Here is a 19,170-nt window from a genome sequence, read left to right as displayed (position 1 = left end):
TTACAGCACTGAGATGTCAGACAGAATGTCATCTTCAGTGGCTCAAGTAATTAGACCATGGCTTTGGAATCAGACCATCCTGGGTTTGAATCTTCATTCTGCTGCTTAGAAGCTGTGTGGTCTTGAGCTAGTTACTTCACCTCTCTGAGCTTCAGCTTCCTCATCTGAAATAAAGGACTTTCTTGCAGGGTTGTCTACGGTTTAAATAAGAAATGTGCCTGCATCTAAGGTGCTTGGTGAGTGTCAGCGGGTCTGCCTTTATTTGCTCCCCTAAGAAGCTCTTGCTTTGTTCCCATTTGGAAGACAGAGTTTGGAAAAATGCAAACCACTGTTGTCTTAGGAGCAGACAATAAAAGACATCTGATCCACCCCAGTGACCCTGTCCTCTGCCAGCACTCTCCTCTGTCCCATCACTGGGACTGCTAAACCCCAACTGTGGGGGTCCACCTTGCCCTTCTCCTAAGCATGTTCCCCTATGCTTTGCAAATCCTCCAATGCTCTGAGACAAGCTAGATACGTTTCCCTCCCTGTTTCACAAACAGGTGACCCTGGTCCTACAGACTTACATGACTCAACCTGGGTCACACACAAGCCATGGCATTGCAGGGTTTCTGCATCTCAACACCACTGATGCTGGGAGGGGGACAGTTTCTTATGTCCTGTGCATTGTAGGGTGTTTATCAGCCTCTCTGTTCTCCACATTTCAGATTCCAAGAGTACCCCAACCCCAGCCCCAATGACCCAAAACAGCTCCAGACATCATCCAATGTCTCCCAGTAGCTAAACCCGAGAACCACGGGCCCGGGTGCTCTTTGCCAGTTTCATCTTTTCTTTGAAAAATGCAACCCCAAGAACCAATAACCCATAATTTTCTTCTCTTGACACACACATAACCTCTTGAAAGTAGATAGAACTCACATTTCAATAGCTACCTTTGGCATCTTTATCAGTGTGTTTTCAGGATGACGGTGGTAGAAGACGACGGAAAAAAAACATTTGGACGCCAACCTTTTATTCCATTGAGCTTTGGGAAAATCTCCATCTTGCAGCTCCTGCTATATCGCCTGCTGATAATCAGCTCATAAAACAAGGGCTCAGCCACGGCCGGGCTTCCAGAACTCCCACGGACTCACCATGATCAGGACCCTACTGCTGTCTGCGTTGGTGGCTGGAGGTAACCCCATCACCCGGAGGCGCCACTCTCCCAACCCCTGGTGGGACTGGGAAGGGGACCTCCCTGCCCTCCATCCCCGCCTGGCCCTCTCCCACTGCACTCCACCTGTGTAGTTATAGGAAGGTTGGAGTGGAGTTTCAGAGAAGCAAAGCAAGGCTGGACTGTGACCTCTGGAGTCCTTCTAGAGCAAGGCTTTTCTATCTGGGTGCTGGGTGTGCAGAAAGCACAGTCTCCATTGATTGGGTCGCTGCTTCCTGTACTCGCCTCTGTTTCTCCTTTCACAGCTTTCAGCTGTGGGCTCCCCACTCACCTGCCCCAACTGAGTAGGGTGGTTGGAGGTGAAGAGGCGACACCCAACAGCTGGCCCTGGCAGGTGAGTCAACCGGTCTGTACCCCCCTCCCATCCCATCATTTCTCATCCCCCCCTTTGCCCTCCCACCCTGGGGTCTGTTATGCTGGCAGAGATGAGGATTGGTGGGACCTCAGAAGGCAGCTTGGACAACTTCACCAAAAAAAAAAAAAAAAAAAATTGTGGCCTTGGCCAACCTGGGGGCTGGGGAAAGGGTCCTTTTCCAGCTTCCATAAGGAGCTGCGCCCAAGTTCCTAAATAGTCTCACTCTGTTAACCAATCAGACATTTGCTTACACACGTACTGTTATTTTTATGAGCCATTCATCACCATCTATGCAAATGTCCATGCTTTATGAAACCAATCAGTGCTGCTTATGCAAATTAATCTTCAATTCCGTGTTATCAATGAATACAAATGCTTTCTTACTTTGACATAATCATACAGAAATCAAGACTGAAACACCGTATGGGACACAGGCCCACATTATAGACTGTTAGTGACAGGGCACACAAAGATGAGTGAATTTACAATTGCTTAAACAAATGTAGGAAACTCTCCTGTCTGACATAATTGGGACTGAGTGATTGAAAAGTTGGTATAGAAAGATCATTTTCAATCTTACATATATGCTTTAAACATTTTACTTTGATTTAGAAATGCTTAATACACATTTTACTTATCTGTTCACCAATCTTTTGAATTCTTAACTTTCTTATAAAAACCAACCCCTGTAATATGGCATCTACGTCCATTTCTTTCAAGTAGAGCAGAATTTTTTTTTTTTTTTTTTAGCTACACATGACATTACAATGATCTTGGCAATTCATACATTTGAAACAATTGGGGTATAATTTCTCATTTTTCGGCTTGTACAGATTGCAGAATCACACTGGTCACAGAGTCACCTATGTACATACAGCAATCATATTGTCTATTCTATTCTGCTGCTCTTCCTATCCCCCCTTCCCCTCCCTTCCCCTCCCATCGTTTCTCTCTATCCAATCTAATGTGACACACTTTTTTTTCTTTTTCTCCTCATAACATCATACTTGTATTCTGTGTAATGATGAGGCTCTCCTTCCATCTTCCGTGCAACTCCCCTTCTCCCTCCTTTTCCCTCCCACCTCTCTTCCCTATTTAGTGGTAGTTTTCTTCTCATGCTCTTCCTCCCTATCCCAAGTAGAGAAGAACTTTAAGCTGCTCCTGAAGCAATCTGAGTAATGAGTTGGTCCTGACTTTTGTCATCTCTGCCCCATCCCCACCCCTTACCCCCTTCTTTCCACTTTTTTCACAGACACCTAATTCAATAGCCTTTTATTTTTTTTGGGGGGGGGGATTGCCATTTTTTAAGAGTCACCATTAGCCAGTGTCTTCCAAGCATTTAGTTTCTCTATAAATCACAGCTCTATTTTTTTAAAAAAAAATTAATACCTTTATTTAATTTATTTTTATGTGGTGCTGAGGATGGGACCAGTGTCTCATGCACACTAGGCAAGCGCTCTACCCCTGAGCTTCAACCCCAGCCCCCACAGCTCTATTTTTGAGCTCGTATTTCATCAGCTCTGTGTCTTATCAAAACACATTAATTGCAAGTGTAACTGATGGAAACAGGCTGGGAACAGACCCAGCTGGATCAGGGCACATTTCTAACCCAGGTGGTCAGAACACCTGTCAGAGATGAGTGCCCAGGGAGTCCCATGCAGCAGGTGCGTATTTCATCGAGGGAGTGAATGGCATCTAGGTTAAGGAAGTGACAACTGGGGTGTGGGGCATAGCTCAATGGCAGAGCGCTTGCCTGTCATGCAGAAGGCCCTGGGTTCCATCCCCAGCACAGCAAAAAGGAAAAAGTGTCAATGACAGAATGGTGCCTGATATTCCCCAATTTGCACTCATGGCTCTGGGTACTTCTGCTAGTTTTTCACCTTTTTCAGTCTCACACTGTTTTCTGTGGGAAGTTGGAAGACGGGCAAGAGCCCCTCCCCTATGGGATCCCCAAACCCAGAGTGTATTTGTGCTGAGAAACCAATTGATGTTGCATAAAATACTTCCTGGTACGATCCTTGCCTTGGGAACCAATTAATGTTAGTCTTGGGGAGCTCCCGCCCCTCCTGCTTCTGTTTCCCTGAGGAGGTGTTTGTTGTTGTTGTTGTGTTTTTTTTTTTAATTGGGACGGGCAGCCAGATCTAACCCAAGTAGAGTCTCAGTTGAGGCAAGTAAATCCCTCAATTTGGGAGAATAATTTAAGGGGGTACCACAAGGCTCAGCACCCAGAATGAGTAATATTTTTATGCAATATTTTAAAAATCAAACTATGCAAAAATATCCAGGATGAACAAAATGTCAGAACTTTAAACAAAGCCAGGATTAATTAATGTGCCTGGCAGTCTACTGCCTGAGAGGACTCTCCCACCCTCCCCAAGACTATGGCCCTATGTCAATACCCCTAAATCCAAACCATAACATGCTCAGAAATACCATTAAGCACTTTAGAACTAAAGTAGAATTTTTTACTTTGTTCTTGGCGTTCTGCATAGCAATAGGTTCACTCTGACATAATTATAAAAGCATGGGCTATAATTTGCTCTAATTCAGTCCCCAGTACTTCCCCTTCCCCTCCCCCTCCCCCTTCCCCTCCCTCTATTCTTTCTTTCTTTCTTTTTTTAAATGGGGAAAAAATGGGATTTATTCTTTTTATCTTTTACTTTGAAGCAATATTGCACAGCCTGGCCCATAACATTTTGATCTTCCACTTAATATAGCAACAACATAAATGATCTAATACTAAGGTCCCCTTCCCTCACCACCCAGACATGTGTAGTGAGTTACATAATGTTAATTAATTGCCTGTCCATATCCACTGGACTTTAAGCTCTCTTATTTTTTTTTTCAATTTTTATTATTAGTTGTTCAAAACATTACATAGTTCTTGACTCCCCTCCCTCTGTTCTACTGATCTTTCTGCTATTTACTTTTAGTTGATGGTGGAATTCACTGTGGTATGTTCATATATGTACATAGAAAAATTAGGTCAGGTTCATTCCACTGTCTTTCCCTATCCCATTCCTCCTCCCTTCCCTTCATTCCCCTTTGTCTACTCCTTTGATCTTTCCTCTATTCTTTTTTTTTTACCCCCACCTCCCTTATTTTGGATTAGCTTCTGCATATCAGAGGAAACATTCAACCTTTGATTTGGGGGGACTGGCTTATTTCACTTAGCATGACAGTCTCCGGATCCATCCATTACAAAAATATGTTCAGGAGCGGGGACCAGGCTCAGCTCTCGGCTCCGCCAAGTACTGTTGGATGACCTGGAACAAGTAAACTGACCTTTTTGCACACATCGTATTAGAAATAGTTAACAGTCTTTACGGCACAGACCACATTGTACACGTGCTCACAGCTGCCTTAATTAAGACATGAGCCAATACACACTCAGCTTAGGGCGGTGCTGGGCACAAGGTGAGCGGTCAAATTACTGGAAATTCATAGTGTTGGATACTATGATTATTAATCATCCTGAGGACCCTGCATGGTGAACATTATGGGCCCTATCTTCCGTATAAAGCGATCAGGACCCAAAATGTGCCCAAAGTCACGCAGGCTTCAGGAGGAGAAGGTAACCTGGAACAGAGACCCAGAGGAAGTGGAGGAGATAGGTTGATACCTGGGAGAAAAATATTCCAGCAGCAGGAATATTTTATAAATATTTTATAAACAGAAGCCAGGGCAAAGGCCCTGGGGCAGAAGTAGGCTTGGTATATTTGCAGAACTGATGGAGGTTAGCATGGCCAAGGGGAGGGGAGTGGGAGGCTGAGGTCAGAGAGGTGATGTAGGACCTAGTAGACCACCTGAGTTTTGAGTTTCCACTGGGCAAGAGGGGGAGCTATTGGAGGTTCTGAACAGAGATATAATCAGATTTATGTGTAGAAAGGATCATTTTGGCTGCTGTGTGTTTGGGGTGAGGGGTGGGCCAAGGTGGGAGCTGGAAGAAAGATGGGCGACTAGGAGCAGGGGTACAGCTCAGTGGTAGAGTGGGTGCTTAGCATGTGTGAGGCCCCAGGTTCCATCCCAGCACCACCACCACCCCCCAAAAAAACAGAAGACCAGGATATCATCCAGGCAAGGGATCAGGCGTCTGGGACAGAGAGTCAAGATACAAGGGAAGCATTCTCTCCCTGTATAAAGTCACCGCTGATGGGGTTTGGTTTTCTTTGGGGTTGTTTGCTTGGTATGGGATATTGAACCCAGGGGCACCTGACCACCAAACTACACCCCCAGCCCTTTTTATTTTTTGAGGCAGGGTGTCTCTCAGTTTCCCTGGCTGGCCTCAAACTTGTGATCCTCCCACCTCAGCCTCCTGAGTCTCTGGGATTGCAGGTGTGGGCCACCCAGCTGGCTCGCTCTTGGGTTTGAGTGAGGGGTAAGGGAGAAAGGGGCCCAGGGCGGCCCCAAGGATTTTAGCCTGAGCAGCCAGGAATGTGGAGGTGGCATTGACCGTGCAGGGAAACCTGAGGATGGAACAGGTTTGGGGGAAATTAAGAGTTTGGGTTTGGACACATTAAATTGGAGGGCCGTGTCCTAAGGAAATAGTTCCGAAGAAGGGGCATATCCCAGAAAGATGTTCAGAAGTTAATTTTTAATAGTCTAACTTTTCAATATTGTTTAATCAGGGCTTTTTGTGTAGATTTGGACTGTTTATATTCTACAAAGCACTAAAGGGTTTTTTACCCTGATGACTGAGGTTCAGGTGCCCCTTAAGTTTTGCACCTGGGGCGAGAGGTGCCACCTCACCTGTTCTCAGCGGAAGAACTAAGCCCACAGGTGCCTCTCCACAGGTCTCCCTGCAGTACAGTGCCTATGGCCAGTGGAGACACACCTGCGGAGGGTCCCTGGTGGCCAAGAACTGGGTCTTGACAGCTGCCCACTGCATCAGGTAACTAATTGCCTTTCCCAGGTCACCCAGGCTGCTCGCCCCACCAACCAGTGCTCACCTCCAAGAGAGGGGACCCAAAGGCCTGAACCACACTCTAAAGGGGCCTTGCAAATAACCACTTGCCTGGCCAGACACAAGTTTTAGATGACCTGTAATTCAGTCTGTGGTCGACTGACAATCTTGGCTGGACTGAGGAACGGTGTGGAGGACGGGGAGGCCCAGTTTCTGCCCTCCTGGGAGTATCAGATGTGGCCTCTTCATCTGGAACTGGGTCCACTTCACAGTGTAAATAACTTCTCTAAGTTTTAACATATCCCCTGGGGAAAAAAAATGAGATAACAGAATGTTGGTTTTTTTTTTTTTCAGTACTACCACTAAGACACATTCCCCAGCCATTTTTAAATTTTTGAGACAAGGTCTTACTAAATTGTCCCAGCCGGTCTCAAACATGCCATCCTCCTGCCTCAGCCTCCTGGGTGACTGGGATCACAGGCGCCTGGCAGTCATAACAGAATGTAGTGTGAATTAAATGAGAGGACACCCTCTTCCTCCCCATGTCCGCGGCTTATCTCACATCGGCTGGAACTCTTCAGCATTCCACTTGGGTTGGCGTGGGTTGGTCCTGAAATTGAACCTACCCCCACGGATGTATAGGCTTTAAGAGGGGGTGGGAAAAACAAAGAGGCCGGGTAACCAGGCATCCTGCGCTGCACTTCTAGATTCTCTCTGGCCTCTTTACCCCTCCCTGGGCCTCAGTTTCCCCAGGAGAAAATAAGGGTGGAGAATCAAACTAAAAAGGGACTCTTATTTTTCTCATTCCCTCCAGAGTAGTATAAGATTTCTATTATTACAACTTTTATTAAGTCAGTTTATAGTTACTTTGGGGTTGTTATAATTATCACAGTGATGGGTTTTATGTTATGGCATTTATGCTACCTAGTAACCAAAGATGGCTCCCAGGAAGGACAAGGTCCCAAGCCCCACTAGTGGCTCATGCAGCCGTCACTAACTTGGGCCCATCCCAAGTGGCACATGTCCTGGGTGTCCCTGCCTGGGGCGCCTAAGGGCAAGGCACTGACCCTCTGTGCTTGGCCCTCCCAGCTCCTCCAGGACCTACCGCGTGGTGCTGGGCCGGCACAGCCTCTCCACCGAGGAGGCGGGCTCGCTGGCCGTCAAGGTCTCCAAGGCTGTCGTACACGAGAAGTGGAACAACAATCTGGCCCAAGGGTACGCTCTGTCTCAGGGCTCCCCCGGTGGAGGTGGCAGGAGCACAGACGGGGTGTCACCAAGGCCATGGGCTGACCCCCACCCCCATGGCTTCGATCCTTCTGTAAGGAGGGGAAGGGCTCTGACCTCATAGAGGTGCGGCCAGTGCACAAGTTGCCTGGGTGGGGGGTGATGGGGGGCAGGGAGCAGACTCGGGGAACAACCTGGGTCTCCTGCCTCCTGAGCCTGTAAGCCCCTGTGTGCCCCAGGCCATCACTAACCATGTGTGTCTAGTCCGTGACAAGGGACACAGGGATGGTGATCTCAGTGGAGCAGGACACAGTCCCTCTGTACTTCCTGTCCCTGAAGCCTCCTAACAAGGTCTTTTACATTTTCAAAGATGCCCAGCTACACTCCCTGGGGACCAGCCCAGGGAACATTCCCCAGGGAAATCTCTCTGCACTCTTCAAAGCCCTGCTTGGCTAATGCTCTTGAGCTCTGCCTCCTTCCTGACCAGGAATGACATTGCCCTGCTCAAACTGGCCACACCCGTCACCCCGACTGACAAGATCCAACTGGCCTGCCTCCCACCTGCCGGCACCATTTTACCCAACAACTACCCCTGCTATGTCACAGGCTGGGGCAGGCTGCAGAGTAAGTGCTGGCCAGGAGCACCCGGGCCAGGCAGGGAAGGAAGGTGCTGTCACCTGTCAGGTTGGGTCTCTCACCCCACTAGTCATCCAAGGGTGTTTATCTTGCAGAGATAGGAGAATCTCTCTAAGCCGGCCTGGGTTCAAATCCCAGCTCTCCCATTATTTGCTCTGTGACCCTGGGCACATTACTTAGCCTCTCTGTGCTAGTTTCTTCATCTGTAAAACAAGGATAATAACAGCACCTACATCACAGAGAGGCTTGAAGGAGATAGTCCAAGGGAGGCACTCAGACCAAAAAGCAAGGGCACATAGTAGCTGCTGTGTGCTAGTTGTTACTGTCACTGGAATTGAATGAGCAGTACAGAGACCATATGACACTTCTGCATAGCACAGATGGGCCCAGAACAGCACAGATTCTGGGACCTCAAGGTTCTGGAGCTCCACAGAGGTCCCTGGAGCCCGCATGGACACCCCCCCTCCGCTTATCCAAACCTGTCTCCTGGGCCACTTGGTCTTGCTACTGAGAACATGGCTGATCGTGAGTCTTCTTTTGACATAAACCCAAGGGTCAGAAATCCCATGACACCAAAAGGGACAGAGCACCTACCTGTCCCTTATAAAATCACCAGAGGTTTGGAAGATTCTAGGGAGGTCTGTGCGGAAGAGGGATTTCTTTTTCATAATGACATAAATCTATGAGTGACAGATGAATACATCAACACTGATGCACTCGGAGAAATGACTACGGCCCTCCTGACTAGCTTGTCTTCAAAACCAAGGGCACAGAAAAACTGTGCAGAAGCAGGAAGGGTGGAGGGGGCGTCTCATGCAAATCAGATACAAGTGTGCCCCCCTGTTTGTTATCCAGAAAACCCCAGGGCAGGGAGATGGTGAGATGGTGGAGTGGCCAGGGCCAGGGATGTCCAAATGCCTGCCTGAAGATCACTATGTGACCTCAGCAACCCCCTCTGGACCTTGGTTTCCTCATCTTTAAAGTGGAAACTCTGTTGGTGAAGATTAGAAGACATGTGTGATAACGTGCCAGGTGTTATCCGAGTGTTAATTATATATCAGTGAGAGTGATCTTAGGCAAGGGACTTAATTTCTCTTGATTTCCGTGTCCCATGTATCAGACAATATTTATTGCTATTTCTGTGAGGACTGCCTCTTTGGAAAGCCTAGTAAAGGGCAAGAATGAAAATACTCCTTATCCTCTCCATTAGTAGGGGCGGTAACGCTGATGGGGTAGTATGTGACGGTGGCAGTGTCATAGGGGGCTACTAGGAAAGTGCTACCCTGACCACACCAACTATTTTTTCCAACTAGTGTGCTTTAAGATTTTAAGGATTGAAAAGTCTCAACCCTGGGGCAGAGAGACACAGCCAGCCATTAGGAACAGGCCAGAACCAGGAACTGGAGCCTGGAAGAAATTCATGAGCCCGCCCTAGGAATTTCTTTCCTGGGTGGGTCCCCCTGAAGCTTTTCTCCATGGAGAAAAAAAAAAAAAATAGCAGCCACTGCTGAGCCCTCCCTGGGCGGGAATTCTTAGTCTCCAACTCCAATTCCCAGGAGAAGCAGCTCATTGGCTTAGTGTAAGTCAGGTGCTCACCCCCGAACCAATCAGCAGCGGCCAGAACACTGACCAATCAACTGTGAGGGCACAGAATAGGAAACATGGCTGCTCCCATTAGAGCCATAGGAGAAAGTGACAAGGGCCACAGCGAAAGGGGCTAGAGGGACAGCCCAACAGGTGTCACCACTTCCTTCTTACTCAGGAGTCCCTCTGTCCCTCTGATCCGTTCTTTCTGGTCTCGCTCAGCCAATGGGGCTTCTCCCGACATCCTGCAGCAGGGCCTGCTGCTGGTTGTGGACTACGCCACCTGCTCCAGCGCTAGCTGGTGGGGCAGCTCCGTGAAGACCACCATGGTCTGCGCTGGGGGTGACGGTGTGACTTCCAGCTGCAATGTGAGTATCCAACGCCAGGGCTCCCTTGACAGTGAAATGGGACTGGGGACGAGGAGAGGTCCCAAAGGTCCCAGCATCCGTTCTCATCCCTCCTGACACAGCACTGGAAACCCCTCTGGACGTTTCAGAATCTGGTCCTTATAATCTCCAGAAAAGGTGGCTTGAGATGAGCCCAGCGCCTCAGGCATGCTAGAGAGGCACTCTACCACTGAGCTACAATCCCATCCCGAGATGGTGTCTTAACTGGGCTCTGCAATAGAGTGGGAACTGAGATGGAAGGGGTTCTCATGTCCTTCAGACCAAGTGTGCCCTCAATCTGCCCATAGAGACCCCAGGAAACTCCTTGTCATGGGAGGAGGTGGCCGGTGGTGGATAAGAGCTCAGCAGCCTAACTGGTGTGCAGCTCCGCAGGGTCATTTGTGCCAGGACAACCTCAAGCAAGGTGCAGCCTCTGAACACCCCAGGTTTTCCTCTCAGGTGAACTGGGTACTCACAACACTTGCCTCATAGCTTTTGTAAGGAGATGAGGCCAATAAAGTGCTTGGCTCAGCTCAGGACACCCAGGGACAAATGCAGCTCTTGTAAGTCCTACCGTCGCACCCAGAGCTGTGGCAACCCACGACAGAGCAGCATGAGTGCCTTGAGAACAGGGGTCCCCCTGGGCAGCCCCTTCCCTTCCCTTCTCTTCATCTGACTCTTGTTCAGGGCGATTCTGGAGGGCCCCTGAACTGCCAGGCGGCTGATGGCAAGTGGCAAGTGCACGGCGTGGTCAGCTTCGGGTCCTCTCTCGGCTGCAACTATTACCGCAAGCCTTCCGTCTTCACCAGGGTCTCCAACTACATAGACTGGATCAATACGGTAAGAACCAGACCAGTCCTGAGCCCCATGGGTCCTGCCCTGCTCACCTGGCCCCACAAATGCCACCTAGGGTCTAGAATTCCCTCCCTCAAAAGAGTGGGGGGGGGCCCTCAGAGGAAGCTGCATAATCGCATCCAAAATTTCTGCATGTCAAATTGGGTGAAAAGCAACATAGAGGGTGAGTTTGTCCAAGGAGGTTGGACACAGGACACCCCTCAGGCATTTTGAGTGGGTTCCTTAGGATTAGTGGGATATTTCATTTTTGCTTATCAGTGTGGGGGCCCAGACCCCACCATCTAGTGCTATAAATGACCATATTTATTTGCAAAGCTCAAACCTAATGGTCTGAGACACCCCCCAACCTTAATCATTAGAAATTAGTCCCCCTGGAGAGTATTCTGTAGGGTGACCAACCATCCTGGTTTGCCAGGACTGAGAGGGTTCCTGGGATGAACGTTTTCAGGGCTGGGTTGGGATGCTTGTGGGCAAATGGGGCCGAGTTGGTCCTCCTGTGACTGTAAACATGTCCCCAGAGAGCTGTGTTCCTATGAGCTTCCACAACAATTTCTATTTTTTATTACAACAATAACCATAAAAATCATTAAAAATAATTTAAAAAATAATCACTGTCCAGTAGCTCAGGAGGCTGAGGCAGGAGGATCACAAATTCAAAGCCAGCCTCAGCAATAGCAGGGGTCTTCACTCAGTGAGAACCTATCTCTGAATAAAATACAAAATAGGCCTGGGGTTGTGGCTCAGTGGTAGAGCACCCCTGAGTTCAATCCCCCATACCCAAAAAATAATCATCCTCATCCCAGTGATTAGAAGCAGCTGGATGACAGGAAGACTCATCCCTAAGAAAGGGACTCTGGGGGCAAGTGGAGGAGGCGCACTGTCTGGGGACCAAAGCCGGGAGGGAGAGAGACTGCCATGGAGGCAGGTTTTAAGCCACCCCAGCATTGCCACCAAGTTGGTTTGCTCTTCTGTAAAGTGGGACTTTACAGAAGAGCAAGTGGGGATTGCGGTGCTTCTGGCAGAGCCTGCAAAGGAGGGGAGCTGGCATCTGATCTCGTTTAAGTTTAATCTGCAGGAAACGGTTCAGTTGAATTAAATTGTCACTCTGTTACAAAACAAAATAGGAAATTGCAGCGTGAGCCTGGCCACATGAGGAAAACCATGCTGTCCAAACGAGCAGGTGGCTGCTTCCGAGTTGGCCCAGACTGCTTGGTGGCTCCATGTTCATTTGTCCACCTCTGGGCTCTGCTTGGCCAAGCGGCCACAGGCCCCAGAGATTCCAAAAACGTTAGTTGATTTTCAAGGTTGTGTTGATGCTGGGGCATTGTCTGTCGACTAGAGAGCCAGGACTGGATTTGGCAGGACACTTGCATGCCATTTTCAAGGAGCCACCAGCACTGCTGAGGGCCTCGCTGACTGAATGGAAGGGCACTCGGGGCTTTGGCCCAGCCAAGGCCTAGGAAGCTGTTCCAGCCCCAGCTGCCCTGTGAGTCTGTGCAGCTGGGCCTGGCAGCACCTTTAGACCCAAAGCAGGGCCCAGGGCAACTGCCCTGTTGTGTTGCCCAGCCTCAGCTGTTCCCAGCCCCAGAAGCAGCACAGCAGAGCGGGCCAGATGGCAGGGGGATCAATGGGAAGCCAACCTTGGGTGGCAGCTGGATGGAGGCTGCATCCACCACAAAGCAGCCAGGGTGGCACTAATGCCCAGCCACGGGTTCCGGAGTAGACAGTCAGGCAGCCAGCTGTCCCCTGGCAAAGGGTGTCCCAGCAGCTGCAAGAGGCTGGTAGCACCTTGCAGGGGTCCCAGGCCAGGGACACACCATGAGCAGCAGGAGGCACAAACAGCTAAGGCCCAGGGGTGCTTGGGAGCACCTGCTGGGTGAACCTAGACAGGTGGTGGGTCAAGGTCAGGAGCTGCCCATCTGTCTCCTCCCTGCAGCTGCCCAGAGGCAGGTGCAGGGAGGAGACAGATGGCCCGGGACTCCCACCCTCTCAACAGATGTCCCCTGGATGACAGCAACACATGAACCTTCAGCAGTCACTAGCTTTGTTTTCTTTTTCAGAAGGTAAAACATTTCTTTATAAAAATATTAAAATAAAACAGGAGGGCATCAGATAAAAAAGATGACGTTCCCACACTTTCCGTCTCTACTCTGCAGATATCGTCACTGCTAACAGTGCAGGCTCGTGACCTGGGCTATGTGTGCATATAAAAAATATCTACAGATGTACAACGATGCTCCCAGACTTCTAACCAAAACCAGGGTCCAACTCCTGATCTGCCACTTAGCTCTCCACTTGATCCCCTGTCACATTTTGACCCATGTCACTCCTTTGAGTGGTAACTGGTTTCCCCACTCCCACCATGAGGAGAGGGGATTCTGTTTCCTGTTTCTCACCCTTATGTCGCTACGGTGAACATCCCTGCACACACGTCCCGCACACCAGCCTGAGGATCTGTGCTGCAGAGATCCAGAAGCTTCAGTGGGTCCTGGATCATCATAGTAAAGTGTTCAGGGGCTAGAGGTGTACCTCAGTAGTTGAGCAGGTGCTTAGTAGGTGAGAGGCCCTGGGCTCAATCCCCAGCACCAAAAAAAAAAAAAAAAAAAAAAAGCCTGAATAGAATCTGGGAAACATTCTCTGAAGGCAGGTCGCAAGTGCCTCACAAACAGCACTTTGGATTTGAGAAACAAACTAAATAAAATCTAAGCCCACGCCCATCTGCATATGATTTTGAAGGGTTGATAGGCCCCTGATCTAAAGCCCAAACAGGACTCCAGGCTGAGACCCCTATTTACTGTAAGATCCCAGGAGTCAATGAAAAGCTGTGGTCTCCCGTTTCTCTCCCAAATGTCATCAGAATTCCTCAGGTGGAGACACTGCCACACGGGCCACTGGCTTATTTTCTTGTGTGTGTCCTGCAGGTCATTGCAAATAACTAACCAAAGAAGCCTCTGGACTTCAGAACTGGAAAGATGGCAGAAGCAAAATACTAATAAAGTAGCAATTACCACGATTCACATCTTGGTGTGACTTATTAGCAGACCATCCAGACCTCATGGTCCTGCAAACAAGGACAGCAGGGCTCAGGGCCAGGGCAGGCTTGGGCAAGCCCAGCATTGTCCAGGGCACAGCACAGTCATCTTACCTGGATGGGGTCCCTCAGCAAGGAAGGCACGTGGGAAGCAGGGGTCAGGACTTGGAAGACCTGGATCTGGCCAGATCTGGTAACAGTGTTCCCCTGGACAAGAGACTTGTCCTCTGCGTTTGTGGTCTCACCCCTCCCCTGGGATGCAGGGGGATTAAGTGGAATAAGACCACTTTCTCAAACAGGCAGAGTCTCCATTATGAGGAAGTACAAAGCACCAGAGCAAAACGGGGAGATATGCCAGAGGGTCCATGTTCACCTGAGAGCTGTTTGTGAAGACTAGATAATGCAATAAATTTCTGAAATTCCACTCAGAACTCACAGGCCCCTGCTGCCAGAGTCCAGAGCTTGTTGATTTAAGAGAGATGCTGGCTGGTTTGTAGCCCCAAATCCCTGCAGATGGATTATTCTCAAGCGTGGGCGGTTCTGTCCCCCCAGGGCATATTTGGCAATGTCTGAAGATATTTTTGGTTGGCATGACTCAGGATTGGGGAGGGATGCTCCTGTATCTGGAGGGAGGGAGCCAGGAACAGGGCAGGGAAGGCCCACAGCAAAGGGCCGTTTGGCCCTGCAAATAACCAGTATGGGGCCAGAGGCACTGCTCCGGGGAGAACGTGGGGTCACAGATCCAGGACTGGCCACCGATGAAGAGGTCCTGTGGACCCATGACTTTCTGCTCCTTTCCACACAGTTGGCATCTGCCTCCAGACCAGAAGCTGCCCTCTGGAGTCGGGAAGGAGCAGGCCCTGCACAGGCCACAGAACCCTCAACTTGTAGGAGGCCAGGCCTCTCCGCCTCCAGGACCACAGCAGAAGGTCTTGGGATGACGATGAGGCAGGGTGAGCATCCCGGCCCCTTTAAGTTTTAAAGAAAAGTTTTTTCCGGAGGAAATTAAAACAACCAGGAATCTGTTTGTAAATTCCTCTCTCTGAAACAGCATTAGCCACCTGCAAGAAGGAGAGCACAGGGAATCAGAGTTCAGTTCTCAGCTGAAGCAAACCAGGCTGGGAGGTGAGCACCAAACGGGCCCGGGGTGTGTGGTGTGCAGAGCTGGGACTGGACCGCCTCTCTACGCTCCCAGCTCATTATTACTTTTTTTTTTTTTTTTTTTTTTGGCAACAGGGTCTAAGTTGCTGAAGCTGGCCTCGAGCTAGCCATTCTGCCACCTCAGCCTCCCTAGTCGCTGGGATTACAGGTGTGGCCACCACACCCAGGACTACTATAAATTTAAAGAGCACAAAACGCAAAATTTCAAAACCCAAAACTTCACAAAGTTCAAATCAGAACAAAAGCTTCACATGAAGAAAGGTCGAGAGAAGAGACTAGACCAGGAGTCCTGGTGGCCTCTGGGGGTCACCTACCCAGGGCTGTGGCGCCTACACCCCAGCACTGTGGGAGGTGGCTGTCTGCGGCCTTGGCTCTGCTCGGCCATGCTCAGGCCAGAACCTCCCTCAGAAGCAAGCACGACCCTTAGAGCCCCTTCTCATGGTGCAGAACACCAGGGCAGAGCAGGAGGACCCAGAGGCAACCACATACTCTGGGACCCTTGGAAGAAGCAGCTGCTCCAGATGGGGTTTCCAAGGAGCGGGCCGAGCCCTGCCCTTCCCTGTCTGTCACTCCCTGGATCCCTGGATGCACTGCAGGGGCATCGTGATTCCTCAGGGTCAAGAGTAAAAACTATGCCATGGGGGGAGGGGACAGGGGGCCCACAACCAGCCTTCACTGAGCCATCCACTGTGGCAACAAGGACAGCTATGTCAACGGGGACTCTGAGGGAGCGAGGGGGCGTGACCCTTGCAGGCAGAGAGAATCAAAGCCCAAGGCTCAGAAGCACACAAGGCCCACCTGTCCCTTGCCTTTGGTGTGGGCTTGGTGTGCTGTGCCCGCCCATGCCCTGAGGAGGACATGCTGCCCTCCAAAGTGAAATGGCACCCACCCTGAGCAGGAGGGACAGCAGGTCTTCAGAGTGAGCCCAGCGCTCGAAGACGCTGTCCAGTGTCTCAATGTACCAGGAGCCGCTCGAGGTGTCCCTCCAGGAGACGAAACCTGCGGGAAGAGGAGAGCTGAGCTCCACTGGAGAGCTGTGGGGGCCACCTCCGGACTGGGGCCCATCTGCATGTGGCGGAAGGAGCCACGTCCCCATGGCCCTGTACACCGGTGGCATTACTTCAACCTCGTGATCACCTCCTGAGCTTGGCTGAGACTGTTTCCCCAGCAAGGAAACCGAGGCTCTGAGAGCCCAATGACTCACGGGGGAGAGTCAGCCCTTCCTTCCTCCTGTGTGCTAGGCACTGTGCCCCATGACGCACCAGCCCCTTGGATGATCCCCAAGAACCCCAAGGTAGGATTACTATTCCCATTGTAAAGAGGAGGAGGCTGAGGCAGAGCTGGGGGAGGGTGAGGCAGAAGCACCCCAACCCAGTGGCTGTGCACCTCAGGCATCTCACCCACTTCGCCCTGAGCTGAGGCTCAGAGAAGTGAAGTAACTTGCTTGGGGTCACAAAAGCAGCAAGGTCAGAACCAGGACCTCACAGCATGGCTGCCTGTGGGGCAGACGGGAAGACCCCCAAGGATGCGCTCACCTGGGAAGGTCGAATAGGACACAAGGATGTCACTGGGTGTGGGCAAACTCGACACTGCATCCAGCTCGTCAGAGGTCCTCGAGCCTTCCTGGAAGGGGACAGCGTCTGGCTCAGGGTTGCTGCCAGAGGCCCTGTCTCCAGGAGAAGCGTGGGCCACCATAAACCCATGGTCTTTCTGCTCTGCAGGAAGCAGAAACAAGCACTCATCACCAAGACACACAGAAGAAAAGCCCTGGCCCTGAAGGCTTCGCTGGTGAATTATACTAAACGTTTAAAGGGAAATTAACACCAATCCTCAAACTTTTCCAAAAAATTAAGAGGAAATACTCCCTAACTCATTCTTCAAGGCCAGCATTCCCCTGATATTAAAGCCAGGTGCTAAGATACGATGATAAAACTGCAGACTCATAGTCCTTATGCACATTGCTGCAAAAGTCCTCAATAAAATAACTAGCAAGTCAAATTCAGCAGCACAGTAAACAGATCACACACCATGGCCAAGGGGGAGTTACTCCTGGAATGCAAGGATGGCTCAGCACTGAAAACCGATCCGTGTAACCCAGCACACTAACAGAATGGAGAGAAACTACATGACCCTCTCCCACGACACAGAAAAAAACATTTGATAAAACAAACAACCTTTCATGATAAAAACACAACAAACTAAGGACAGACAGAAACTACCTGAATATGATAAAAGCCATGTGAGATCAGCAGAATAAAGGAAAGGGACCCAGAGGGTGAGAAGACGGAAGCGGGGGGGGGGGGGGGGGGGGGGGGGTGACATTAGCCAAATGACATTGTATTTTGTGCACACGAATATATAATAACAAACCCCACCATTAGGACAAGTAATATACCAATTAAAAAGGACTAAAAACAAAAAAGCCACATGTGAAAAACCCACAGTGAACATCGTACTCAGTGGTGAAGACTGAAAGCTTTTCCTCCAAGGTCAAGAACGAGGCAGGAATGACTGCTTTTGCCATTGCCTCGCAACATGGTACTAGAAACTCTAACCAGAGCAATTAGGCAAGAAAAGGAAAAGGCGTGCTGTGTAGAAACTTCCTCTGTTCACAGAAGGCTTGATCTAATTAAGTAGAAAACCCTGAAGATTACACCAAGAAAACTGTTAGGACGGATAAAGATGAAATCAGCAAAGGAGCAGGGTACAAGTCAACACACACACACACACACGTGCAGTGAACTACATACCAAATAATGAACAATCAGGAAAGAAAATCATGAAACCAATTCTAGCATCAAAACAAAAAAATTAGGAATTAACCAATGAAAACTACAAAACACTACTGAAATAAATTAAAAACAGGGCTGGGGCTATAGCTCAGTGGTAGAGCGCTTGCCTCGAATGCATGAGGTACTGGGTTCAATTCTCACCACTACATATAAATAAATAAAAATAAAGGACCATTAACAACTGAAAAAAATTTTAAATAAAAGAAATTAAAAACAACATAAATACATAGAAATACTACCCATGGCTATGAGTTAGGGAACAATATTGTTAGGACATCAATATGACTCAACACAGCTATAGATTAAATACAATTCCCGTCAAAATCCCAATGATTTTTTTTTTATTTTTTTTTTTGGTGGAGCTGGGGATTGAACCCAGGGCTTTGTGTATGCGAGGCAAGCACTCTACCAACTGAGCTCTCAACCCTGCCCCATGATGTTTTTTGCAGAAATAAAAAAAACAAATTCTAAAATTCAAAAGAAATCTCAACGGATTCCAAAAGAGCCAAAACAATGTTGGGAAAATAAAAAAGAATAAAGCTGGAGAACTTCCTGACTTCAAAACTTACTACAAAACTAAAATAATCAAAACAGAGTGGTGCTGGCATAAAGACAGACACATAGACCAGCAGACTAGAATGGAGAGCCTCAACGCAGTCCAGTGAATCTTCACAAGGGTGCCAAGACCTTTCAAGGGGGGAAGGACAATATTTAACAAACACCGCTAGGACAACTGGATAGCCACATGCAAAGGAATGAAGTTGGACCCTTCCTTAATATCATATACAAAAAATTAACTCAAATTGGATCAAGACCTAATTTTAAGACCTAAAAGTATAAAACTCTTAGAAGAAAACATAGGGCAAAATCTAGAACCATGAGCCAAGTAAACCATTTTTCTTTATAAAATATCCAACCTCAGGTATTCTATTATAGTACCAGAAAACTGACTAATATGTGGGAGAGACCATAAGGAGGACCAAGGGAGACAGGGATGAGCAGAGACTGTGAAAATGAAAGGACAAAGTGG

General features: G+C 49.1%; 2 protein-coding genes across 3 annotated transcripts in view; one reads left to right on the top strand and one right to left on the bottom strand.

Moving 5' to 3' along the window:
• Positions 1–1,041: 1,041 nt before the first annotated feature.
• Positions 1,042–15,309, top strand: LOC124109897 (chymotrypsin-like elastase family member 2A). Of its 2 annotated transcripts, XM_046468803.2 has the most exons (9): positions 1,042–1,174; positions 1,459–1,547; positions 6,362–6,459; positions 7,561–7,686; positions 8,183–8,319; positions 10,138–10,283; positions 10,989–11,141; positions 14,993–15,140; positions 15,239–15,309. In XM_046468803.2, exons 1-9 carry the CDS (start codon positions 1,135–1,137, stop codon positions 15,292–15,294), a joined length of 993 nt encoding a protein of 330 aa, XP_046324759.1. In that variant the 5' UTR covers positions 1,042–1,134; the 3' UTR covers positions 15,295–15,309. The 2 variants fall into 2 exon arrangements, with proteins under 2 accessions (XP_046324759.1, XP_046324761.1); XM_046468805.2 differs by lacking the exons at positions 14,993–15,140; positions 15,239–15,309 and adding an exon at positions 14,078–14,169.
• Positions 12,204–19,170, bottom strand: part of Casp9 (caspase 9) — a 20,613-nt gene continuing 13,646 nt past the window's right edge. The window contains exons 7-9 of the mRNA XM_046468802.1: positions 16,884–17,063; positions 16,238–16,347; positions 12,204–15,248 (exon numbers count right to left, since the gene is read on the bottom strand). Of these exons, the coding sequence (XP_046324758.1) occupies positions 15,159–15,248; positions 16,238–16,347; positions 16,884–17,063 (380 nt within the window). The 3' untranslated portion in view covers positions 12,204–15,158. The remainder of the gene's footprint in view (positions 15,249–16,237; positions 16,348–16,883; positions 17,064–19,170) is intronic.

The sequence above is a fragment of the Marmota monax genome, unplaced genomic scaffold (assembly GCF_021218885.2).
Source record: "Marmota monax isolate L192 unplaced genomic scaffold, Marmota_monax_Labrador192_F-V1.1 WCK01_AAM20220418_F8-fsc00008, whole genome shotgun sequence".
Lineage (NCBI taxonomy): Eukaryota > Metazoa > Chordata > Mammalia > Rodentia > Sciuridae > Marmota > Marmota monax.
The sequence above is the reverse complement of the archived record's forward strand: the minus strand, read 5'-3'. Positions and strand labels throughout refer to the sequence as shown.